This window comes from Fundulus heteroclitus, chromosome 3, assembly GCF_011125445.2.
Source record: "Fundulus heteroclitus isolate FHET01 chromosome 3, MU-UCD_Fhet_4.1, whole genome shotgun sequence".
Classification (NCBI taxonomy): domain Eukaryota; kingdom Metazoa; phylum Chordata; class Actinopteri; order Cyprinodontiformes; family Fundulidae; genus Fundulus; species Fundulus heteroclitus.
The window spans coordinates 37,936,476-37,956,119 of NC_046363.1; the positions used below are offsets into that span (position 1 = coordinate 37,936,476).

Here is a 19,644-nt window from a genome sequence, read left to right on the forward strand (position 1 = left end):
ATTTCTGACAGCTCCCACCCAGACCACATTAATCAGGGATTGTGGGCAAGCTAGGGGTTAGACGGCAGGCACGGATGGCTCCGGCCCAGGACAACTGAACCGAGGGATCTGGGCCCAAAGATAACCGAGACGTCCAAACGCTGCTGTGATTCATTTATACTCAGCTCAATCAACTACAGTAACCAACCCCCCCCCCCCCCCCCCCCCCCCACCCCCTCTGGCCCTCACTGGACCCGGTAAAATCAAACCCTGAAATTAAACTGAATTTCTAAAACAATTATAGATAATCCAACATCTGGCAAGAGGATTGTTGCTGCTGGTTGGTCTAAATTTAAACATTCCTACCTAATTTTTACAATATGCAACTTTATAACTGTGACCAAAGAAGACTTGATCAGATTTTGATAATACAAAGCAACAGGGTTTGAACTCCACCCAGAATCCCCCCTGTTGTCTGAGGTCCATCAGTTTCACACTTGCTCAAAGGAAAAATAGGCAGTGAATAACCTCTTCTAATTGTCCAGGGTTAGAGGTGTGTGTGTGTTTGTGTGCCTTCATGAACTAGAACGGTGGTGGAGCCTGGCAGCTGCTGGGTCTGAACATGCAGTCAGGCACTTCTCAATTTAGAGCTTTTAATTATAAATCAGGTACCAGAATAGAATCAGTTCACTGATTATTGTACGTTTAATTTCCAAAGCTGCAATAATGAATTTGTTTTGGCAGCTTTGGAAAAGTAACTAAATATTACAGGCATGATAGTGACAAATATGTTGAGATAATATAAAAAAAAAAACAAAAAAACAATCAGTCTAGCTGTGGAATACATTCCCAATATGAGGAAACTCTGGATTTTTACTTTTTATTTTAAAAGTATTTTATATTTTTCTCTAAAAAATATTTAAATCATATCCAGTGTCTAGGGGCTGTTTTGCTTAAGTCAGAATAAGTACAAATGGATGATTTAACAGTGTGTTTGAATTCCCTGTGGTGAGTAATAAGTGACCATTACGTATTAAACTCAACAATCTTTGTTGCCCTTATCACAACGTGCACTCAGAGCCTTTTGAACACAATTATTGCTCTTAAAATAAAATGTACCCAATATTAAACAGGCTACTCTACAACACCAATTACAAAAAAGTAGAGCAAATTAACTCCTTACACAACAAAAACCTAATATGGGTCATTCTTAAAATAAATATACTCTAAATACATATTCAAAGTTCATATTGATTTAGAGCCGTTTCATTCAGCTGATCACCTCTTTCTAGATCAGCTAATGAGAAACGCATTGGCTAAATGCACAACTCTGAACTGCATGACGATAACTGAATGTCAGCTGCATGATGTGACTAAATAAAATGTAAAATACCTAATAAATAAATCCCCCCACAGTCAGATTGGACTGTGGTGACTGATTGGAGAATTGTAGCTCAGAGCAGAACATTTAAGCTTCCTTAATTGACGATAAATCCACAGTTTTGATGTGAAAAACTATATTACTGGTGCATTTATCGTAAATTGAAGTTTTTTCTAAACATGAAAATTATTTTTATTCAGCCAAGAAGTTTGCTTCTTATTCAAAATGAAAAGGATATCTCCCAAAAGATTAGACAATGCACAAGGTGCCATTTATTAAAAAGAAAATATTTTTCTTTTTTTTGTATTTTAATAGAAAACGTCAGGCGGAAAATTCTACCCTTTTTAATAATCGAGGAAGTCCTGTTTACAATTGAACACTTTTTAGGGTTGCTGACTCTGGTTTCCACATGTCGTTTTTCACCAACCATCTTTCAAAATGAGCTCCAAATGTTTGAGGTTGGAACGGCTCCTTGCCGTCAGCCAAGTTGGGACTCAGGCTGGGACCCTTAAAAATGGTAAAGGTATATAGCCACATTATATGCTTATAAACTGTTTGATCATGATAAAGTAAAGTTATATACACTTGAAAGTGTTTTGATGGTCCTTTTTGGGGCTAAATAGAATCCAGAACTGGGTGCGATGAGCAGATGTAAACAGATGTGGCGCCATCTACCTGCACTATCGCAGAACTATCATAATGCCAGTTTGCTTAATTAATAAATCAATCATAAATAATGTCGGATCGAGCCTGACCCTCTGCAATGCCTCGCAGTAAAGCGGAAGCTCGGCGTGATTAAAGACCAACCGTTATTAATTAAATGCACGATCTAACAGCAACTTTAAGAGGCTCATATCAGACAATTTACTCTTATTAGTCAACTCTGAGGTCACATCTGAGCAATCGGCAGCTTTAGTTTACACTTCAGTGAACACCAATGTTCAAACTGTATTACCAGCGACATTTCAGTCCTTTGCCTCTTGGAATCATATATTTTTTAGCATTTTTTAAATTTTTTTTTGGACCATTCTTTGTTTTGCTGGGAGACGCTAATAGCCATTAGCCTCCTTGTTTTATCCCCTGCCACCCATGCGCACTGTTGTATTCCCTCACAAAAGGCTTTATTTACTAACAAATTGAGCAAAAACAAAGCGTAAAACGGCAAAAAATAACAACTAATATGCCAGCAGGTCGTTATAATCTTTCATAAAATCTTTGTATGCAACCAGAGTGAGCTACTGACGTATAAATTAAAAAGGTCAACGTGGCTATGCACCTTTGAAATTTCTTCCTGTCAGAAACACATCGGTCAGATTACTTAAAATTGACATCACTCAGTGACTTGAATGATATGATTCATTCTTAATTTTCCTCTAAAAATTGATGAAATGCACCCTGATGGCTGATGGTAAACGTGTGTTGTGATTAGTTCACAAGCGATCACGCTCTCTCTCCAGGAGACAAATGGGCTTTTCTGCTACTTATATGGATCAACGTCACATAACTTTCACTGTCAAAGACTGACAACGCTTCCTGTGGCATTGGCTAGTTTTAAGCTATTAACACAGTTCACAAGTTAACACGTATTTTTCTATCATTTCAATCTTGTGGTTTAAACTTAAATCTGTGGTTTAAGCAAACTGAGTGTTTTGTCCCACTGCCATAGGTAGCGTACAGCATCCCTTCTCCCTGGGAGCTGTCAGTCAGTTCAGTATGATGGCCGTTGCTAAAAGACCTGATGAAATTGTTTCCTTGTTTAAAAAGGAAAAGGTAGATTTTTTTTTAAGGAAATTACAGTAGCAAGCATTAATAAAAGTCACGACTTTGATACCAGAGAAGCTCCATCTATCACAATTTTTCGAAGGGACACTGATTTAACACAAGCTAGGAGAGATGGCGTGTCTGTGGGTAAAACGAACGGTCTGCTGCACGCTTCCTACCTCAATTAACCATCATGACAACTTGTCAGGCTCTTAATTTACAGAGCAAGGAATGGCAGAAAAGAATATTCTGCCCAATGAACGTTGGCTATTTCAGCCACTTTAGTTAAAATATAGAACAATTCAGATGCTAAAGGATCTCTTAAGTAGAACGAACAACAGAGGGGATAAGTAACGAGTTGAAGGCAATTGATAAAGCATCCCAATACGCCATGAAAACGGTGAGTAAAGGTGAGCAGACACAGGATGCCTCAGAGAATCATCAGACAACATTACCAGCATTTAACAGAGTTTAATGGAGGTTGTATTTCAGGTTTGCATGAGGCCGGGCTGTTGGGTTGTGCAACACAGGAGATATTCAGAAATATGGACCAAAATACATATTTAGTTAGTTAATTAGATAGATTAGTTGGAAAGATGTTGTAAAATATCACACATTTGATCCATTGTTTAGTTTAAATCACCTCTCAAAGCTTTCTTTACTCCTATGATCTTTAAACAGTCATTAATATGGTTATTTTTGTCAGGGTCTTAAAGGGTAGGCAGAAAAATATGCTATTACAGATGTCTTTCAGCAGCTCTCGCACCCAACACTTTTCTGCCAGACTGTTTACACTTGCGAGATTATGTGCATAATGAGGCTGCATTGTCTCAGCAAAGTGCCGCTTTAATTCTTTGAAGCTTAACAAACTGTCCCTGGCACATTTTTCTATGGGCGGCAAACCATCAGTCACTTTATTGAGATGAAAGAACTGGCCCAAAACAGCAATCTGAGACATTAGTCATTCCTTCTTCTCAGTGACAGAAACATGCTCTCAATTTACGAGTCAGGTGTTTCCAGTGATTTCTGCCAGCCTCGTTTCTCCACATCATAAATTTCTCTTTGCGCTCTCTCATCCCACAGGCAGACGAGTTCTTTAGGCCGCCTTGTCAGAAAATCCAGCCCTCCTTTGCATATTGGAAGTGGTCCAGGCTGCTATTAACAGTGCTGAGCGTACGACTGCATACACAGTGAAAGAGCACTGAATTTAAATAGACAGCAGTGATTGTGCCCCTAGGTGCACATTTGTACTTTTTTCCCCCCTTTTTTTTATACAGGTTTCCTATTGGTATTTTAATTCATTCTCTACTCTGTGCTGTTGACTCTGCAGAGCTCCCTCTTTTACTGTGTTCATTTTCTCCAAATGCCTCGCATGGAGCCATTGGCTCCCAATTTATGTAATGAAGCTTTAATAGCTGATCGCAACATCCAGCGTCATTAGCAGAAGTGTTAGTCTGATGCATAATCTGCCTTTTTTGATAACCAGAGGTGCAAACATTTGATGTGTGATTAGTGCCTGCTGTTTTAATTCACGTTCCCTCCTTTGGGAGAATAAATCCTGATTTTTTTTTTTTATGGCTTTTATAAAATGAACCCACAGAAATCGTCTGACATACATGTTTCCATTTTTATTCTGTATTTTTAAACAAACTATTGTTTTTTTTTTTTTTTGCTCTCTGCCGCTGATGATTATCACAGAGTGCTGAAATGGATCCTTGATTTCTGCAGGGCCGTGGTCGCTTCTTACACATTTCACCGCTGGCTCCTTGTTGTGTAGCAGGAGCTGAATTTTATTACACCATGCTTGTTTTATGCAACAGACAGAAAAGCAACATTTAAATCCTTTTAAAAAGAAACTCATCACGCAGATAGGAGCAGATTTAGAACACAGCTATTTTTGAATATTTTTAAAGCACAGCACAGAAAATAACCTTCTGTATCTCTGTCATCTTGCATGTCTTCTTCAACTTTTATTTATTTATTGCAACATATTTGATCTGCTTGGAGCTCCCCGATGGTGTCATTCAGTGTCGCCTCAAAACCTCCAAACACACAACACAGAATTAAAGCAAAAGTACTGTTTTCTCCTCGTTTCCTGTCACCGCCGAGGCTTGACGAAGATTTCTTTTGACAGGTGCAATAAAATGACAATATAAACGGGCCTTATTTAGCCATTCACCACATTCGGTTCATGCATGAACATGGATGAGAGTCCGACAACGATATCAGAGAGCTATACTCACTCTAACGAACCACACTGCAGAAAACAACACCACTCGAAATATGTCTGCTTTTTCCATTACGCCCTCTAACTCATACTGACAGATTCTTCTTATTCGCATTGACATTTATGCGTTTGCAAAGATTACCAGAGACTGATTGAAGAAGACACAAAGCATGATTGAGACGGAAATACACCATCAACGTAAACAAGTAAATTAGCAGGAGGGGGGGGAAAAAACCAAAACATTAATAAAAGTGTTTTCTGTTTTTCGCGTGGGGTCCAGAATATTTACATAAATACAATCAGTACACGTTCACAGTTGGCTTGAGAGATTCCTTTCCATGTAAGCAGCTATGCATATAATAGGGGTATTGCAAGCCTAGGAGTGCTTCCCTAAATGCTCTCGCAAACGACCTCAGGCTGGGATTCCTAATTGGCGCCATATCAATCTTGTCACAAGGATACGTCTGTGGTAATTAAAAAGAAAAGTTAGTTAACATCTCAAGTTGGCTTCTGAAACGGCTCAAGACCCGACGGCCTGCTCCTCGTTTCCTGTGCGGCGGTGATCACCCGGTGGGGAGGTAGGGGGTGTCGCTGTGGTAGTTGTAGTCCGGGCAGACCTTCTGCACCAGCTTGTAGTCGGTGCTGTAGAAGGTGATGAAGATGCAGATGACTTTGAAGGGCTTGGAGCACAGCCAGGACACGTGGCTCTGGGTCTGCTCCTGCGGGCAGCTCTGTGAGGGGTCGTGGGCGCACAGCGAGTTCCTGGTGCCCTTCTCCACCTTTTCGTACTCCACCCTGCAGTTGAACAGCTTGGTGTCCTTGCTCTCCAGAGCCGTCTGCTGCTGCTGCTGCTGGTGATGGTGGTGGAAGTTCTGGTGCTGCGGCTGGACCTGGAACTCCACGGCCTTCGTTGGAGGGACGAGCCCGACGGAAACGTTGCCCTGACCGGTGGAGTTGTGCCGGAAGTAGACGCTAAAGGTGCCGTTACCGTGATCCACGATTTTCCCCGTGATCAGCAGGTTCAGCTTCACGGTCTTGATGTTGGAGTGAAAATCCCCCCAACCAAACATCTTCTTGAACTTCCCGGTCTTGACAATGGGTCTTCTTTTTGTCCTAGATCGAGGGTCGCGTGGCGTCGAAACGTTGTAAAGCCAGTTCCACTGCTCCTGCTTGGAGTAGGATTCTTCCTCGTCGTAATTCAGGTCCACAGAGGTGAAGTTCTCCTTTCCGTAGATGGTTTGAGACAGCAGTCGGCTGATGGAGACAGCTTTGTTGCTTTCAGTCCAGTAGGTCTTCGCTTTGGATTTGGAGCTCTGTCTCAAGTCTGAACTTCCTGAGTGTGGTGAATCAGCGCCGGCCACCTGCAAAAACAAACACGACCAATTAAATACAACATTCAGCTGGAGAACACCATGGGAATCTTTGTCCAATGGGGGATCAAAAGATGGATTATTGTTAAATGCTTTTCACAATTTTAAATTAGCCAGGCTCGGTAATCGTCGGCATCTTTTTCATTGCCATTTTTTAATTATAACTTCAATTAATCATTATTCGATGTAGGGAAGTGCCAATTAGGCTTTTACTTGCCAATACTAAATTCAACTTTCCTTTTTAGAGCTTAACTCTCAAACACTCACTGTAATAGGTGGTTGAAAATGATCAGATTTTTTTTATTAAATGCAAATAAAGCTCCATCAATGAATGCAACGTTTAGTGTTAAGTCAGTATTTAGTGTTGATTTAATTAACAGGTAATTCAAATGTTGTTTTTTTACCTTTTTTATAACTGAACACAGGAGATCAAGGCCAAATTGTCTGGTTTAGTTGACAGATTTGAGCATCACTAGTTCAAAGTACATTTGTCATGTTTGAATGGATGGACTGTTTCCACCGTTTGTTCAAGGCATATTTTATTCTTAAACACAAACATTAATAGGAGTGATTCTGAAAATGTTGTAAAGAAAGACGGAAATGATGAATCGTTCTTTAGGGGAGCCGGCTGGCTGAAATGGTTTTTGCTGTTTTATCATTAATGCCGACTACATTCTCCTAAATACATAGCGTGAACCTGATGTTCCGCAACATATGGGAACCAATTAATGTTGTTTTTGTTTGACATCTTCATGAGTTATATCTGATGAAAAACAGAAAAGCTAAGCAAAGATATGAGTTTTCATTAAGAGTGTTGGCACAGCTTGACTCAAAATACTGTGGCTAGGGATGAAAATAGTGCGACTATATTTAGGCTGGAAGTTCACTGTTTACTTGATAAACTCAAATCAAAATGAAAGTTTTTCTCGCTGGTGAAGCGGTGAAGGCAACAGACGTCATTAAATGCTGAATTTTATTATCACTGTTGAATGATACATATATGCAGTCTAGATTTTCATTTGGACAAAAATAACTCAAAGTACAAGACTGTAGGGTTTCACAGAATTTAGTTTACTCTAAAAAGTGTAAAATCATGTTTCTCTGATAAATGCATGTATTTAAATCAATGGAAGATAAAAGGGGCGCTGCATATGAGTGCAATAATTTAAAAACAAAGACACTAGCTGATTTATGTACATTTTGCTGCAAAGTGCTTAAAAACCCTCCAAACAAGAAAAGGTGGATGTTGGGTGTTTTCATCTCTGCTGCAGTCACAATCAGTCCCTTACATTAAGTTAAAGGGGAGTTTTTGGGAATGTTGTAGAGATTTTTGTTTGTAGATTTATACAGCTGAAGGTTTGGAGAAACTCCAAATAGCAGGATCTGTCTTTAATAATGTTTAAAAAAAAGCATATAGAAGATAATTTAGTAGATTTGTAGATTACTTTTGTTCTGTTTCAATAGGTCAGAGTAGACAGTTTTAGCTTTGATATATAAAAAAATACACTGGATATTTTACTTTGCATACTAATAATGATGTTATAGTCCCTGAGAACCAATAAACAAAAGCAAGAAACGAGCAGCAATTCCAGTTATGTCTCCGCCCGCCTGTCAGCACCTGTAACATATCATTTAAAGCCGTAGCTACATCTCACACAGTGCGAAAATGTCCTAATCAAGATTAAAGGGGCATTCCTGCCATACCCTGAGATGAATGACGAGCGTCTCTGCTGCCGACGTGATCCAACGGTGGACTATTACCTGCCGAATGTGCCCTGAATGCATGATTGATGCCTCATTCTGCCTCTCATCTAACAATCACACAGATGAGGGCGCAAAGATTTCCCTCGCACCCCACAGAGACCCGTGACAGTGATGTCCACGCGGCAGCCGCGCCGGTGACAGTAGATCCATCTGGTCGGCGCGTTTACATTTTGTACTTTTCACCCTGCGAATCGATGCGCCGGGAATAAGGTCTCTTCTCTTTCTGAAAGTTCACCGAATGACATTGCAGCACTGTAGGTCAGCCCTGTCTCAGAGCGAGCCGGGTGTAGGGGCTGTGATCCTCCCGCCGAAGCGTGCGCTCATTTCATGCACTCGGCTTTGGAGTGCAGCGGTTTGAAAAGATGGCCTCCAGTTGTTTTGAAGAGGCCTCAATGACGGATGTCCCGATGAGAGCGAGCCGTGATCTCTGGCGCTGTGATCTCTCAACCTGAACGTTTCTTAAGTGCAACCCCGTACGGAGAGTTAAATCTGAGCTTTTCACATCTAAAAACCCAACTGGTTCTGGACAAACATCTGCAGCTTGTAAGATGAACCTATAGGAATAATTTTAACAGGTAGGTCATCAGTTAAACTGCATAAATGGAGCAAAGTCTCTCATTATGCCTCGGTTGGGGTGTTTTGAAATAGGAGTAAGAAAACTTGATGAGGAGGCAGAAAAGATTAGGTTTCTTTAAGACTTCAAGCTATATTATAGCTATTAAAAATGAATGAAATGGCTGTAATTGTAAGGACAATTACAGCAGATAACTTGGAACAATGTGTTTATGATCTGCCAGGATCTACCAAGGTCAGATGATACCAAAACTGCTCCCATGCCTGTTTAATTTCCTTTAGACCACTTTCCGTAATCGTAAAATAATAAACTGCCTCCTAATGGACCTTTGTCTGGCAATCCAAGCTGCAAAGCTCATTTATTTCTCATGACTATATCTATTCTGAGTTGTTGAAAGGCTGTAGTCTCTAATCACCAAATGAAATATCGTTTTGGTAGCTCAGTAATTACTGATGTGTCTCTGTAACTGGGTTTCTTTTCTCAGCGGAGTCCTGCAACCAGATCCAGGGATATTAGGGAGCAAGTCGGAGCCGGTTTAAACGCCTGTCAGACTAATCACTGGAAGTGGGACTTGTGTTTGTGTGGATGCAGCATTTTCAGCGTGTAGACGTGAGGAACGTTTCCTGAACCGTACGAATCCTGGCAGGAATTTCACCGACATACGCTTTAAAAAACAAACAAACAACAACCTAAATATTCTTTTGCTTCTTGTTCGGAGTTACTCGTTAATGTTCTATATGACTGAAATTCCTGGGAAGGACTCGTCTCTGTTTTCCTCTTCTAAGATGATCACATTTTCCAGAGCACATCTGAGGTGTGTGTGCCCAGTCCTCCTCAGACCTGATTCCCAGCTCCGCTCCGTTGTCGCCAGCGTTACGTTCGGTCCCCAAACTGTGACATGCAATTAGCTTTCATCTAAAGCACCTGACAGTCTCTGGATTAGGGAAGCACACTGACAGAGACCCCCACTTCACGGATTAGAGCCCAACCTGTAATCCAGCCCGGGGAGATTAGGCAGATCAGAGGCAGTCCTGACTAAAGCACCGTTTACATCCGGAACACCCCGGCTGACTGCACCAGCACACCGAGGGCCAAGATTCCCTTATGCTCGGCTGGAGAAACACTCGAGCGAGGTACAAAGGGAGTGCGTGTCGGAGGCGTGAATGTGCCTGAAAGAGATACCGCCGAGTGGAGCGAGGGAACCTGGCGACGAGGAACAACAAAGCCGGCAGCGCAAAGGTCAACAGTCACACTTAGAGAACTCTGGGCTTAACAGATATTGGTTCGTCAATAATGAATATCAGACCAGGATAAACAATATCCCCACGTCGCTAAAGGTGGAATTAGTTTCTGCGCTTAATTATCTTTATTATTAACTTCACATGAACCTTTTGTAGTCATTCAATTTTAGCAGCTCAGATAGCTTTATTTCAACATTTTAGGCGACCAGAAGCAACGTTAAGCTATGTTCTAAATCTTATTTAACTTTTCTGTGCGTTTTTGCTTTGTTTTATGCAAACACACAGAAATACAATCAAACTGGAATTTATGCAATTAACTTTGAATCAATCTGTATGATTTTATTGGGTTGAATTGACAATATTTCTGTGTAAAATTTTAAATATTATTATTTTTCTGTAAAGTTTCTTTAAATATGCTGTAAATTGGCATTATATAAATACTTTAATTGGTGCTGTTTTTAGCCAGACCTCATCAGAAACCACTCCTTGGGAGTCGTGGCACAGGGGTTAGAGCAGACAGACAAGTTTAGATGGAATGTGCAACAATAAATAAAGATTTTTCTTTCTTTAAGTGGCACCAAATCAACACTGGAAACTAAAGCTGTGAAGGCCCAGTTCTCTAAAATATACACGCTTGTTATGAAACAAATCAGATGTGATTTATAACTGAGATTTGACCTAAAATAAGTCGTTAGACGTATTTTGGAGCACCACAGGTATTGGAAACAAAGCAGGGTGTAAAATAAAATTCAATGACTTGTAGTTTATTCTGTATCTAAATGGAGAATAAAATAATGGTTGAAACTGTTGCTAAGACTACAAAGTAGAGCTGAAATTCAGAAAGCAAAGTGACGAGGTTGACTTGAATTTTGAGAAGACTTCTGTTACCATTTGAACAACAATTCAAGGGGAATCAATCACTCAAGTGTGATCTGCATGATCAAAAATCAATGTACGTCTGGACAGGAAGGCTGAGCAATCCCTCATAATACAGTCTGTCAGTTAATTTCCAACAGACACGACATCACAGAGAAGAAAAATGTATAAATAATCTAAAACTCTCTCTGTGAAACATGCTTGAACAGCAAAAAGATGTACAAAAAACCCACGGCAGTGGGACTGTGTTAATATTAATGCTAACAACAAAGAACAGGGAAACTTCTTCACATGGATGGAAATTTCTTTACTGAATATATCCAAATACTTCATGATTAAGAAGCTGTAGTCTTCAATTAATTGCTGCAGAATATAAACATCTATTAGCGGTACTTCTGCAGAATAAGACTGGTGATATCCTGTGTTTTCCTTAATAAAATACCAGAACAAACACCGCTGGTCCTACTAACGGAGAAATCACAGTTTATCCCATTACACAGTGTCTATAGAATAAAATGCTCTTAAAATAACTGCGTGTAAAGAATGAAACCCGTTTTAGTTTTGAGATAGTTTGAACAGAAGCGTATTTAACGCCCTCAGTCTGACTTCTCTTGAAATTTGTTGATATTTCTGCCTTTTTTTTCGTGTCGATCTGTGTAGGACCAGATGGAAACTCTGAAAAATCTATTCAAAAGTTTCATTTTATATCCTAAAATCTGGATAAATAATAAATAGAAGAGCCTAGAAGCTTTAAAGCTGCAGGTAGCTGATTTATGTTTGAATTTCTGTTTTGAGCCCCTCGAACTTCTTTTCTGGAAAAGTCGGCTTCCTTTCATAAAAAAATAAAAAAAATAAATCCACATAATTTTAAGCAAAACTGACCAGCAACCACAGAATTTGCCCAAATTCGCTCACTTTTAAAATCCATCACAGCCCAAAGATGTTCAAACAACTCTCCCACTCCATTTTAGAGGCACTCACTTTTTATTTGGCAACTTTTCCACCTCCTGCTTATTCTGCACCCCTCCTGAAAAGCCCATTTAACTACCTGTTAATATTATTCCTGAATGTTCAGCTTACGCGGCAGAATCCCTCGGCGAGATAACAGCAAAACGGCGTCGGCATGCAGGAGTCCTTTAGGAAACGACTCTAAGATTGCCAGATGCAGCGTGCAGGCGTGCTTGTTGGACAAACCTTAATGCTATCTACTCTTGGCGAGGCTGTGATAAGGTGCAGGCGTCCGCTTTTTGAAACGGGAAGATAAACAACCCTCCCCCCCAACCATCCCACTCCACTCCCCCCTCGGTTTCCCCCCGGGAGCTGGGAGGAGATTCTATGGGCCGGACCCCAGGAACAGCCATCAAATTCCCACCTTTAATAGAACCGCTGGAGCTGCCGGGTGACACTGCGGCGGGCTCGCACACAAAAACCTCGCCAGGAAGAATGAAAGTGTGTGTCGGTTTTCATTTACCTGGATGTGGTGGCGGCGGCGGTGTGTGGAGGAAAGATTTGTGGTCGTGGTTTTAACCGAATGGAGAGCGAGCGGGCTGATGGGAGATTTGGGGGAGCCACTTTGGAGCCTTGATTGGAAGCTGTGTGCTGGGAACATTAACGGGATGTTGTCCACCCAGAGATTTGACAAATGAATGCAGCAGATTTGATCACTTGGTGAGCGGGGTTCAGGTGGTCGACATCAGATAAGCTTAAAGGGTGAGGAGGTTAGTTTGGCCGCAGGATATTTGGGTTTTTGTGGCGACGCTGGCTCCGCCTCACACCTAAAGCCTATTTCAAATCACATTCAGGACTCCTGGATGTTCTGAAAGGCTATAATTCATGCAATCTTTTTTATCTTTCTGAGGTAGTTAAAGAGCCCCAGATGTTTCTCTTCCCCTACCGGGCACTTCTAGAAACGATCATCATTTTACACTGAATTTAACAACTGTGATGTGGCCTCCTGTCGTCAAGATGATGGATCAAATGGGGGCATTTGACACCCACCAAGAGTTTAGGTCTGCATTCAGCAAGTGATATCAAAGTGTTACCTGGGGGTGGGGGGGGTCAGAGATGATGACAAATCACAAAGTGTGTCGAGACATCACAGGCAGCTATGGATGAGACTGAGTGCTATCGCTGGCGCGCTGCTTTAAGAGGCCAGGGCATGATTACCCACCGTGACTTCTGAGGAGGATAAATACTGTACGCGGACAGACTGCGGGATATTAGAGAGGGGCAGTTTGAGGAGAAGGAAGTCGAAAGGAGGAAGAGGAGGAGAGGGGTAAAAAAAAAAAAAAAACCCTAGCCACTAGTTTTCCAACTTACCCAGAGGAGAAATGCATAATCATATTATTTCACACACGACTTGGTTCAAAGGCGGCCAAAATAAGTTTGTGAGGTTCCCATGGGTCTGTCAATCTGTTGAAGGAGCTGCAGGCGAAAGCTTAGGATGCAGCAAGTACGAAACAATTATGATCATCCCATTAAAGCATGGCAAAGCAATTTGGCAGCCCAGTCTGGAAAAAAAAAAAAAAAAAGAAAAAGAAAAAACACACTCCTGTCGAGCGATGGTGGGAGATCGGCTCCCTCTTCCATGATGCTTCTTTTAAAGAAATTATAGCGGCTCTAATAATTAATGTTTGTTTTCGCCGTGCGATGGCAGAAGGCGAAACAGATGATAGGGAATGTTGTTGTTTGTGGAATCGAGGAATTGTTTTCCTTTAAAAGCAGGATGAGCTCCATAAAATAAGAAAAAGGAAGGAAGGGGGGGGGGGGGGGAAATGATTAGTGCGCTTAGTCAGCTGTGAAATTGAGTTTATGGTTTTCAAGACTGTGAATTCAATTCGATAATGGGTATTAAGTTGTAGGGAATAATTAATAGTAATTGACTTCTTTCCATCACTATGCAAATTAAACACAGATAACACCACAGGAGCTTTTTAAGGCCAGTTAAGTTTGTAGGGATTAAGTTTATGAAGTTTTTTTTTTTTCCTCTCTCTCCGCGTCGGAGAGGGGAGTGGTGCCTGCTCCGCTTTGATTGCTTTGTTGACAGATTTATCAGCGGGTGAAGGGTTACCGTCTCTTCGGGGATTAAAGGAATTGGGTTGTCACAAACTGTCAAGGCATTGAGCTTGCAAGCATTCTGGTGTATTTGTCATAATGGGCTCAGGCTGTTCTCCTTCGCCCTGTCAGATAGACTTTTTCCAAACCACATCTGCACATAGGAGAAATGTTTAAAAAAAAGAAAAGGGGAGGATTGGATGGACGCTGCCGAAGAAGATCCAGCGGGGAAGGTATTTGTCAAGGAATCAGGCATTTTTCTTTCATTTCGTGGAAATATAATTCTGCAAGCAGACATGATGGAAAGCTGGGGAAAAAAAAAAAACCCAGACTTTTATGCGACTAACACTCCTAATCTGCTGAACAGAAGGCTTAACATTTTTTGACAATTTCAAAAGATGCATTCCTTCAAGGTTTTACAGCTTCTTAATTAGCTTTTGTTGTTTTTTATTTCAGCAGCGCAAAAATCATTTATATAAATCTCAAGATCTAGAATGCAAATAGCAGCAGAAGGTCAAATCAAAATGACATTTAACTCACTAGAGAGATGAGTGACAGAAGCGCAGCGGCGGCCCACAGACATGTGGTCTTCATGCTTCTCTGTGGAGCGTCCCCTCTCATGTCAGCTTCCCCTGATCTTCTCATTTCAGCCACAATGGATAAGAAAGCGAAGGGATCTCCTACTGACTGAGTCGTTATCAGCTAGCAAACTTAAGGAGGAGAATCAAGGAGTGAAGGAGGTGGTGCGGAGGAGAGCGGGGTCTTCTCAGGCTCATCCAGGAGGGGTCATCAAGGCATCTGCTGGTTAAACTGTGCCGCTTTCTGGCGCTGCAGTGACAACGGAGGCGTTTTCACGTCTGATTGTCAGCGTGGAGGGATGTTTTATACTAGGAGGGAGAGAGTTGGGGAGGACAGAGAGAAATAGACAGGGAAAGAGGGAGGGGGAGCAGGGTGGGAGGCTCACATTATTGATTTCTAAGGAGCAACTTTTCTTTTTGCATCATCGAGTGCTGACATCTAGTGGTAGTCAGCTGGAAGGGCTTCTGTTCATTGGCTCTGAGAGACAGCTACATTTTTACCTGAAAACATCTTTTTTTTTTAGATGCACCTTTCAAACTTGAAGCAAAAAAAAAAAGAAAGTTGCATAGTTTTTTTTACAGATAAAAATACAAAAGGTGTTTTTTACTCTGATACTACTAAATAAATCCAGTGCAACTGAATGCATTCAGAGGTCATCTAAGTAGTAAATGGGGACCATGAGTGAAGCGTCATGAAGACCAGGGAACACAGCAAGCAGATGTGGGATAACGTAGATAGATTTAAAGCTGGGCGAAGGTATAACACAATAAGCTTTGAAATGTTTTCTGGGAAATGTTGAGTCTGTCATGTGAAAACGGAAATCATGGCACCATTGCAAACCTGCCAAGACGTGTCCATCCACTTCTGACAGGCCGGGTCAGCAAAGCGTCGGCCATAAGGTCGACATAAGGCCCATGGGATGTCTGGAGGAGCTGCAGAGATCTGCAGCTCAGGTGGGAGAGTCTGAGAGGACAGACATTAGATGTGAATTCCACAAGTCTGTTTTTTTTTTTTTATGAAAGGGTGGCAAGAAAAAAGCTACTGACCAATTCATAGAGACACAGCAAACATGTATGATGGTGCTCTGGTCAGAGAAGAGCAAAATGTTATTATTTTACCCAACATAAGAACACCCTGAAGACACCATGGTGGTGGCAGCATGATGCTGTGGGGATGCTTTTGTTCAGCAGGAACATGAAAGCTGATCATGGGAAGATTAACTGAGCTTCAAACAGGGTAATGCTGAAGGAAAACCTGTTATAGGCAGCAACAGACTTGAAACTAGGGTGCAGGTTCCCCTTCCAGCCGGACAAAAACCCTGAACAAACATCCAGAGCTACAGTGGAAAGATTTTGACTGATGCATCTTTATGCATTAGTGGACTAAAGTCCAGACCTGAATGAAACAGGGAATCTGGGTCAGGCAGGATAATCAATATTCACAAACATCTGTCCAGCCTGTATGAGCTTAGGCTGTTTTACAAAAAAGAAGAAGAAAAAAAGGTTACAATGTTATTCTCTAGATACACAAAGTAGGTAGATTACAGCTGTAACTGCAGAGGAAGGTAGTTCTACAAAATATGGTCAAATATGTGGAAGAAACTCTTTATATATATATATATATATATATATATATATATATATATATATATATATATATATATATATATATATATATATGGTCCAGTAATACAAAAACTAACACTTAACTAACGCAGTGTAACTCCAAGTCAGTCCCACTTCTGTGAATTCAAACTGTCCACTTAAGAAGCAACAATGATTGACAATCAATCTCACCTTCTGTTCTGTAAATGGCATAGACAACAGGTGGAAACTGGAGGCAATTAGCAAGACCCCCCCACACAATAAAGGAGAGGTTCTGCAGGTGGTAACCACAGACCACTTCTCAGTTCCTCTGCTTTCTGGCTGATGTTTTGGTCACTTCTGTATGCCGCTGGCGTCCTGTGCTCTTCACAGATGAAAGCAGGTTCTCAATGAGCACGTGGCAGAGTCTGGAGACGCCGTGGAGAACGTTCTGCTGCCTGCAGCATCCTCCAGCATGACCGGTTTGGCAGTGGGTCAGTAATGGTGTGGGGTGGCATTTATTTTGGGGGGGAAGGGGGGTGCACAGCCATTAGGTACAGAGATGAGATCCTCAGACCCATTGTGAGACCATATGCTGGTGCTGGTGGCCCTGGGTTCCTCCTAATGCAAGACATGCTACACCTCATGTGGCTGGAGGGTGTCAGCAGTTCCTGCAAGATGAAGGCATTGATGCTATGGACTTGCCCCCCCCATTCCCCAGACCTGAATCCAACTGAGCACATCTGGGACATCATGTCTCACTCCATCTATTAATGCCATGCTGTACCACAGACTGTCCAGGAGTTGGTGGATGTGTTAGTCCAGGTCTGGGAGGAAATCCTTCAGGAGACCATCCACCACCTCATCAGGAGGTATGGGATGTTGTTGTCAGCACATTCAACTATGTAAAGAACAAAGTAATTAGCATATTTCATTAATTCAGATCTAGAATGTTATTTTAATGTTCCCTTTATTTTTTTTATATATATATATATATATATATATATATATATATATATATATATATATATATATATATAATATAGTTTGTATATAGTTTACACTGATTTCTCACATCAAATTCCTGTGGTTGTAAAGTGCCAAACCTAGAAAAGGTTTAAGGTGCATGAATACTTTAGAAAGGCATTTTAATTTACCTCAGCACTTTCATTTTAATCTATCTTTTTTGCATAACATAAAAAAACAAATAGCTTTAAAGAATTTCTATTCAGATTTTGAGATATTTTACACAATTGTTTTACCCTGGAAAAACAGTTAATCAAGGATGCATTTATTGACATAATGTTGTCTTGGTTGCCTTTGAGCTGATGGATGGAGGCAAGAGAGGCTTCTAAATGATAATTGTGAGTGTGGATAAGACCCTAAAATCATTAGACCCAGCAGAACAGCCCGATAACATCTTCTGTTCCCTATCCAAGGAAATGCCCTCATCTTTTAATCTCCATCTGCTGGAGTGCAGTGCAGGTTATCTCTTCAAAAGGAGAGCTCGTCAAACTTCTACTCCGTCACAGCGCACACACACAGACTTTATGTGAGATTGCAAGAAGGAAAAAACTAAGTTAATGTTGAAACATTCACTTTTCCTTCAGATATGGAGGCGTTTACAATATATCCGCTCATTTTTCATTTAAAAATTCTATGCTTTTCAAGACTCAAGTTTGTTGCTTTATTTCGGCAGTTCTTTTAAGACTGTTTTCACTGAAACTGGCTTTCCATTTTTAGTGTGGTATGGAGCGATTTAACTTTAAAGCTCTTGTTCGCATTTGTACTGACTCAGAACAGCCCTATAACTGAGGTCATTCCCAAATTAATCAGCAATATATTTTAGTAAATGCTAATTTTTCATCCATCCATTGTTTATACTCGTTTATCCATGGAGGGTAATGGGGTGCTGGTGCCTTATCTCTCATTGGGCGAGAAGTGAGGTACACCCTGGACAGGTTGCCAGTACATCACAGTAAATGCTGAGTAAGATTTTAAAACCATGGTCCCTTTTATTTCATTTGAAAAAAAATTACCAAACAAATGCTATTTGCATTTCACTTTTAATCATCTTAACCAGATCCAGTTTAAGTCCCACAGGTCCAGTGGTACTTGAACTGACTGAAATTAGGATTTTTGAAGGAGTGTGCATTCAGTCTGAAAAACATGATGGGTATAAAGTTAAAATCATAGTGGGATGTAGCAAATCAAAAATATTTTATTTTGAATGACTCGTTTCAGATGCATACTGTTTAATCTCAGGGCCTCATTTTCAAAAGCGATATTTTAATATAAATCCATGTAAGAACAGCTGCTTTCTCTGAGCATCATTAGCTTTTCCTTCCTTTTACATGGCTGTTTCTTTAATCTAGTCACATTAGAGGAGCAGCTCGATGAAGGTCAGGCTACAGGAGGTCAGTGAGTCGAGCATTGACTTTGACTAGGCCATTTCAACTCTTGCTTTTTCTTTTTAGCAGTTTAAAGGTGAACTTATTGTGCTCTGGATCATTGTCTTGCTGTATAACCCAAGTGTGCTTGAGCCGAATAGATGGTTGGACATTTTTCTTCAAGATGTCCTTGTAGGAACTAGAATTCATGGTTTTATTAGTCAAGGCAGGTCATCCAGGTCCTAAAGCAGCAAAGCAGTCCTCGACCATCGCACATGTTTGACTGTCAGAGTTGTAGCGATACCAACTACTCTAACTTGATGTTCATACCAAGAAAAAATACTTTCACTAATGAGCTTTCTTTCTGTGCTTCATATAACTACAGTACATAGTTTAAGCTGTCAAGGTTTCTAATTGACTTTTGTCTTTCTTAGTATTAAGTCTTGTTATCCACAGCCTCTAATTCCTGTGCTACTGAATAAAGACGTAAATGGGGGCTGGCAGTCAGTTCGCCATTACTTACCTTTCTAGTTTTGATAATTTTGTATTCAGTGGATATGTTTGCTGCTGGACCTTTTTTTTTTTAACATGCATTAGTTTTTACCTGCAGTGGAAAGGAGCATTAATGTCGAGCCATCTAAACCTGCTTGTCTGTGCAGATCAGAGGTTCTGGCGCCTCTCTCCAGCACTCATTTGGCAAGATGCAGGGACCCTTGACAGGTTGCCACGTCATCACAGGGGAACACAGAAACACAAAGGACAAACAACCATGCAGACACACAAACACTCATACTTAAGGACAATTTGGAGTAACAACTTAGCCATCTTGCTTTTGTAGTTTGACAGAAAGATCATGCAAACTCCA

The 19,644-nt window shown here is 40.9% G+C and overlaps 1 protein-coding gene and 1 long non-coding RNA gene across 3 annotated transcripts in view; one reads left to right on the top strand and one right to left on the bottom strand.

Moving 5' to 3' along the window:
• LOC105935549 overlaps positions 1–19,644 on the top strand; it is a 58,543-nt gene that overhangs the window by 27,990 nt on the left and 10,909 nt on the right. The window lies entirely within an intron of this gene.
• On the bottom strand, positions 4,778–14,994 carry LOC105935548 (neurexophilin-1). The gene is made up of 2 exons (XM_012876001.3): positions 14,768–14,994; positions 4,778–6,709 (listed from the first exon to the last, which is right to left on the bottom strand). The coding sequence occupies exons 1-2, from the start codon at positions 14,870–14,872 to the stop codon at positions 5,912–5,914; spliced, it is 903 nt and encodes a 300-aa protein (XP_012731455.1). The 5' UTR covers positions 14,873–14,994; the 3' UTR covers positions 4,778–5,911.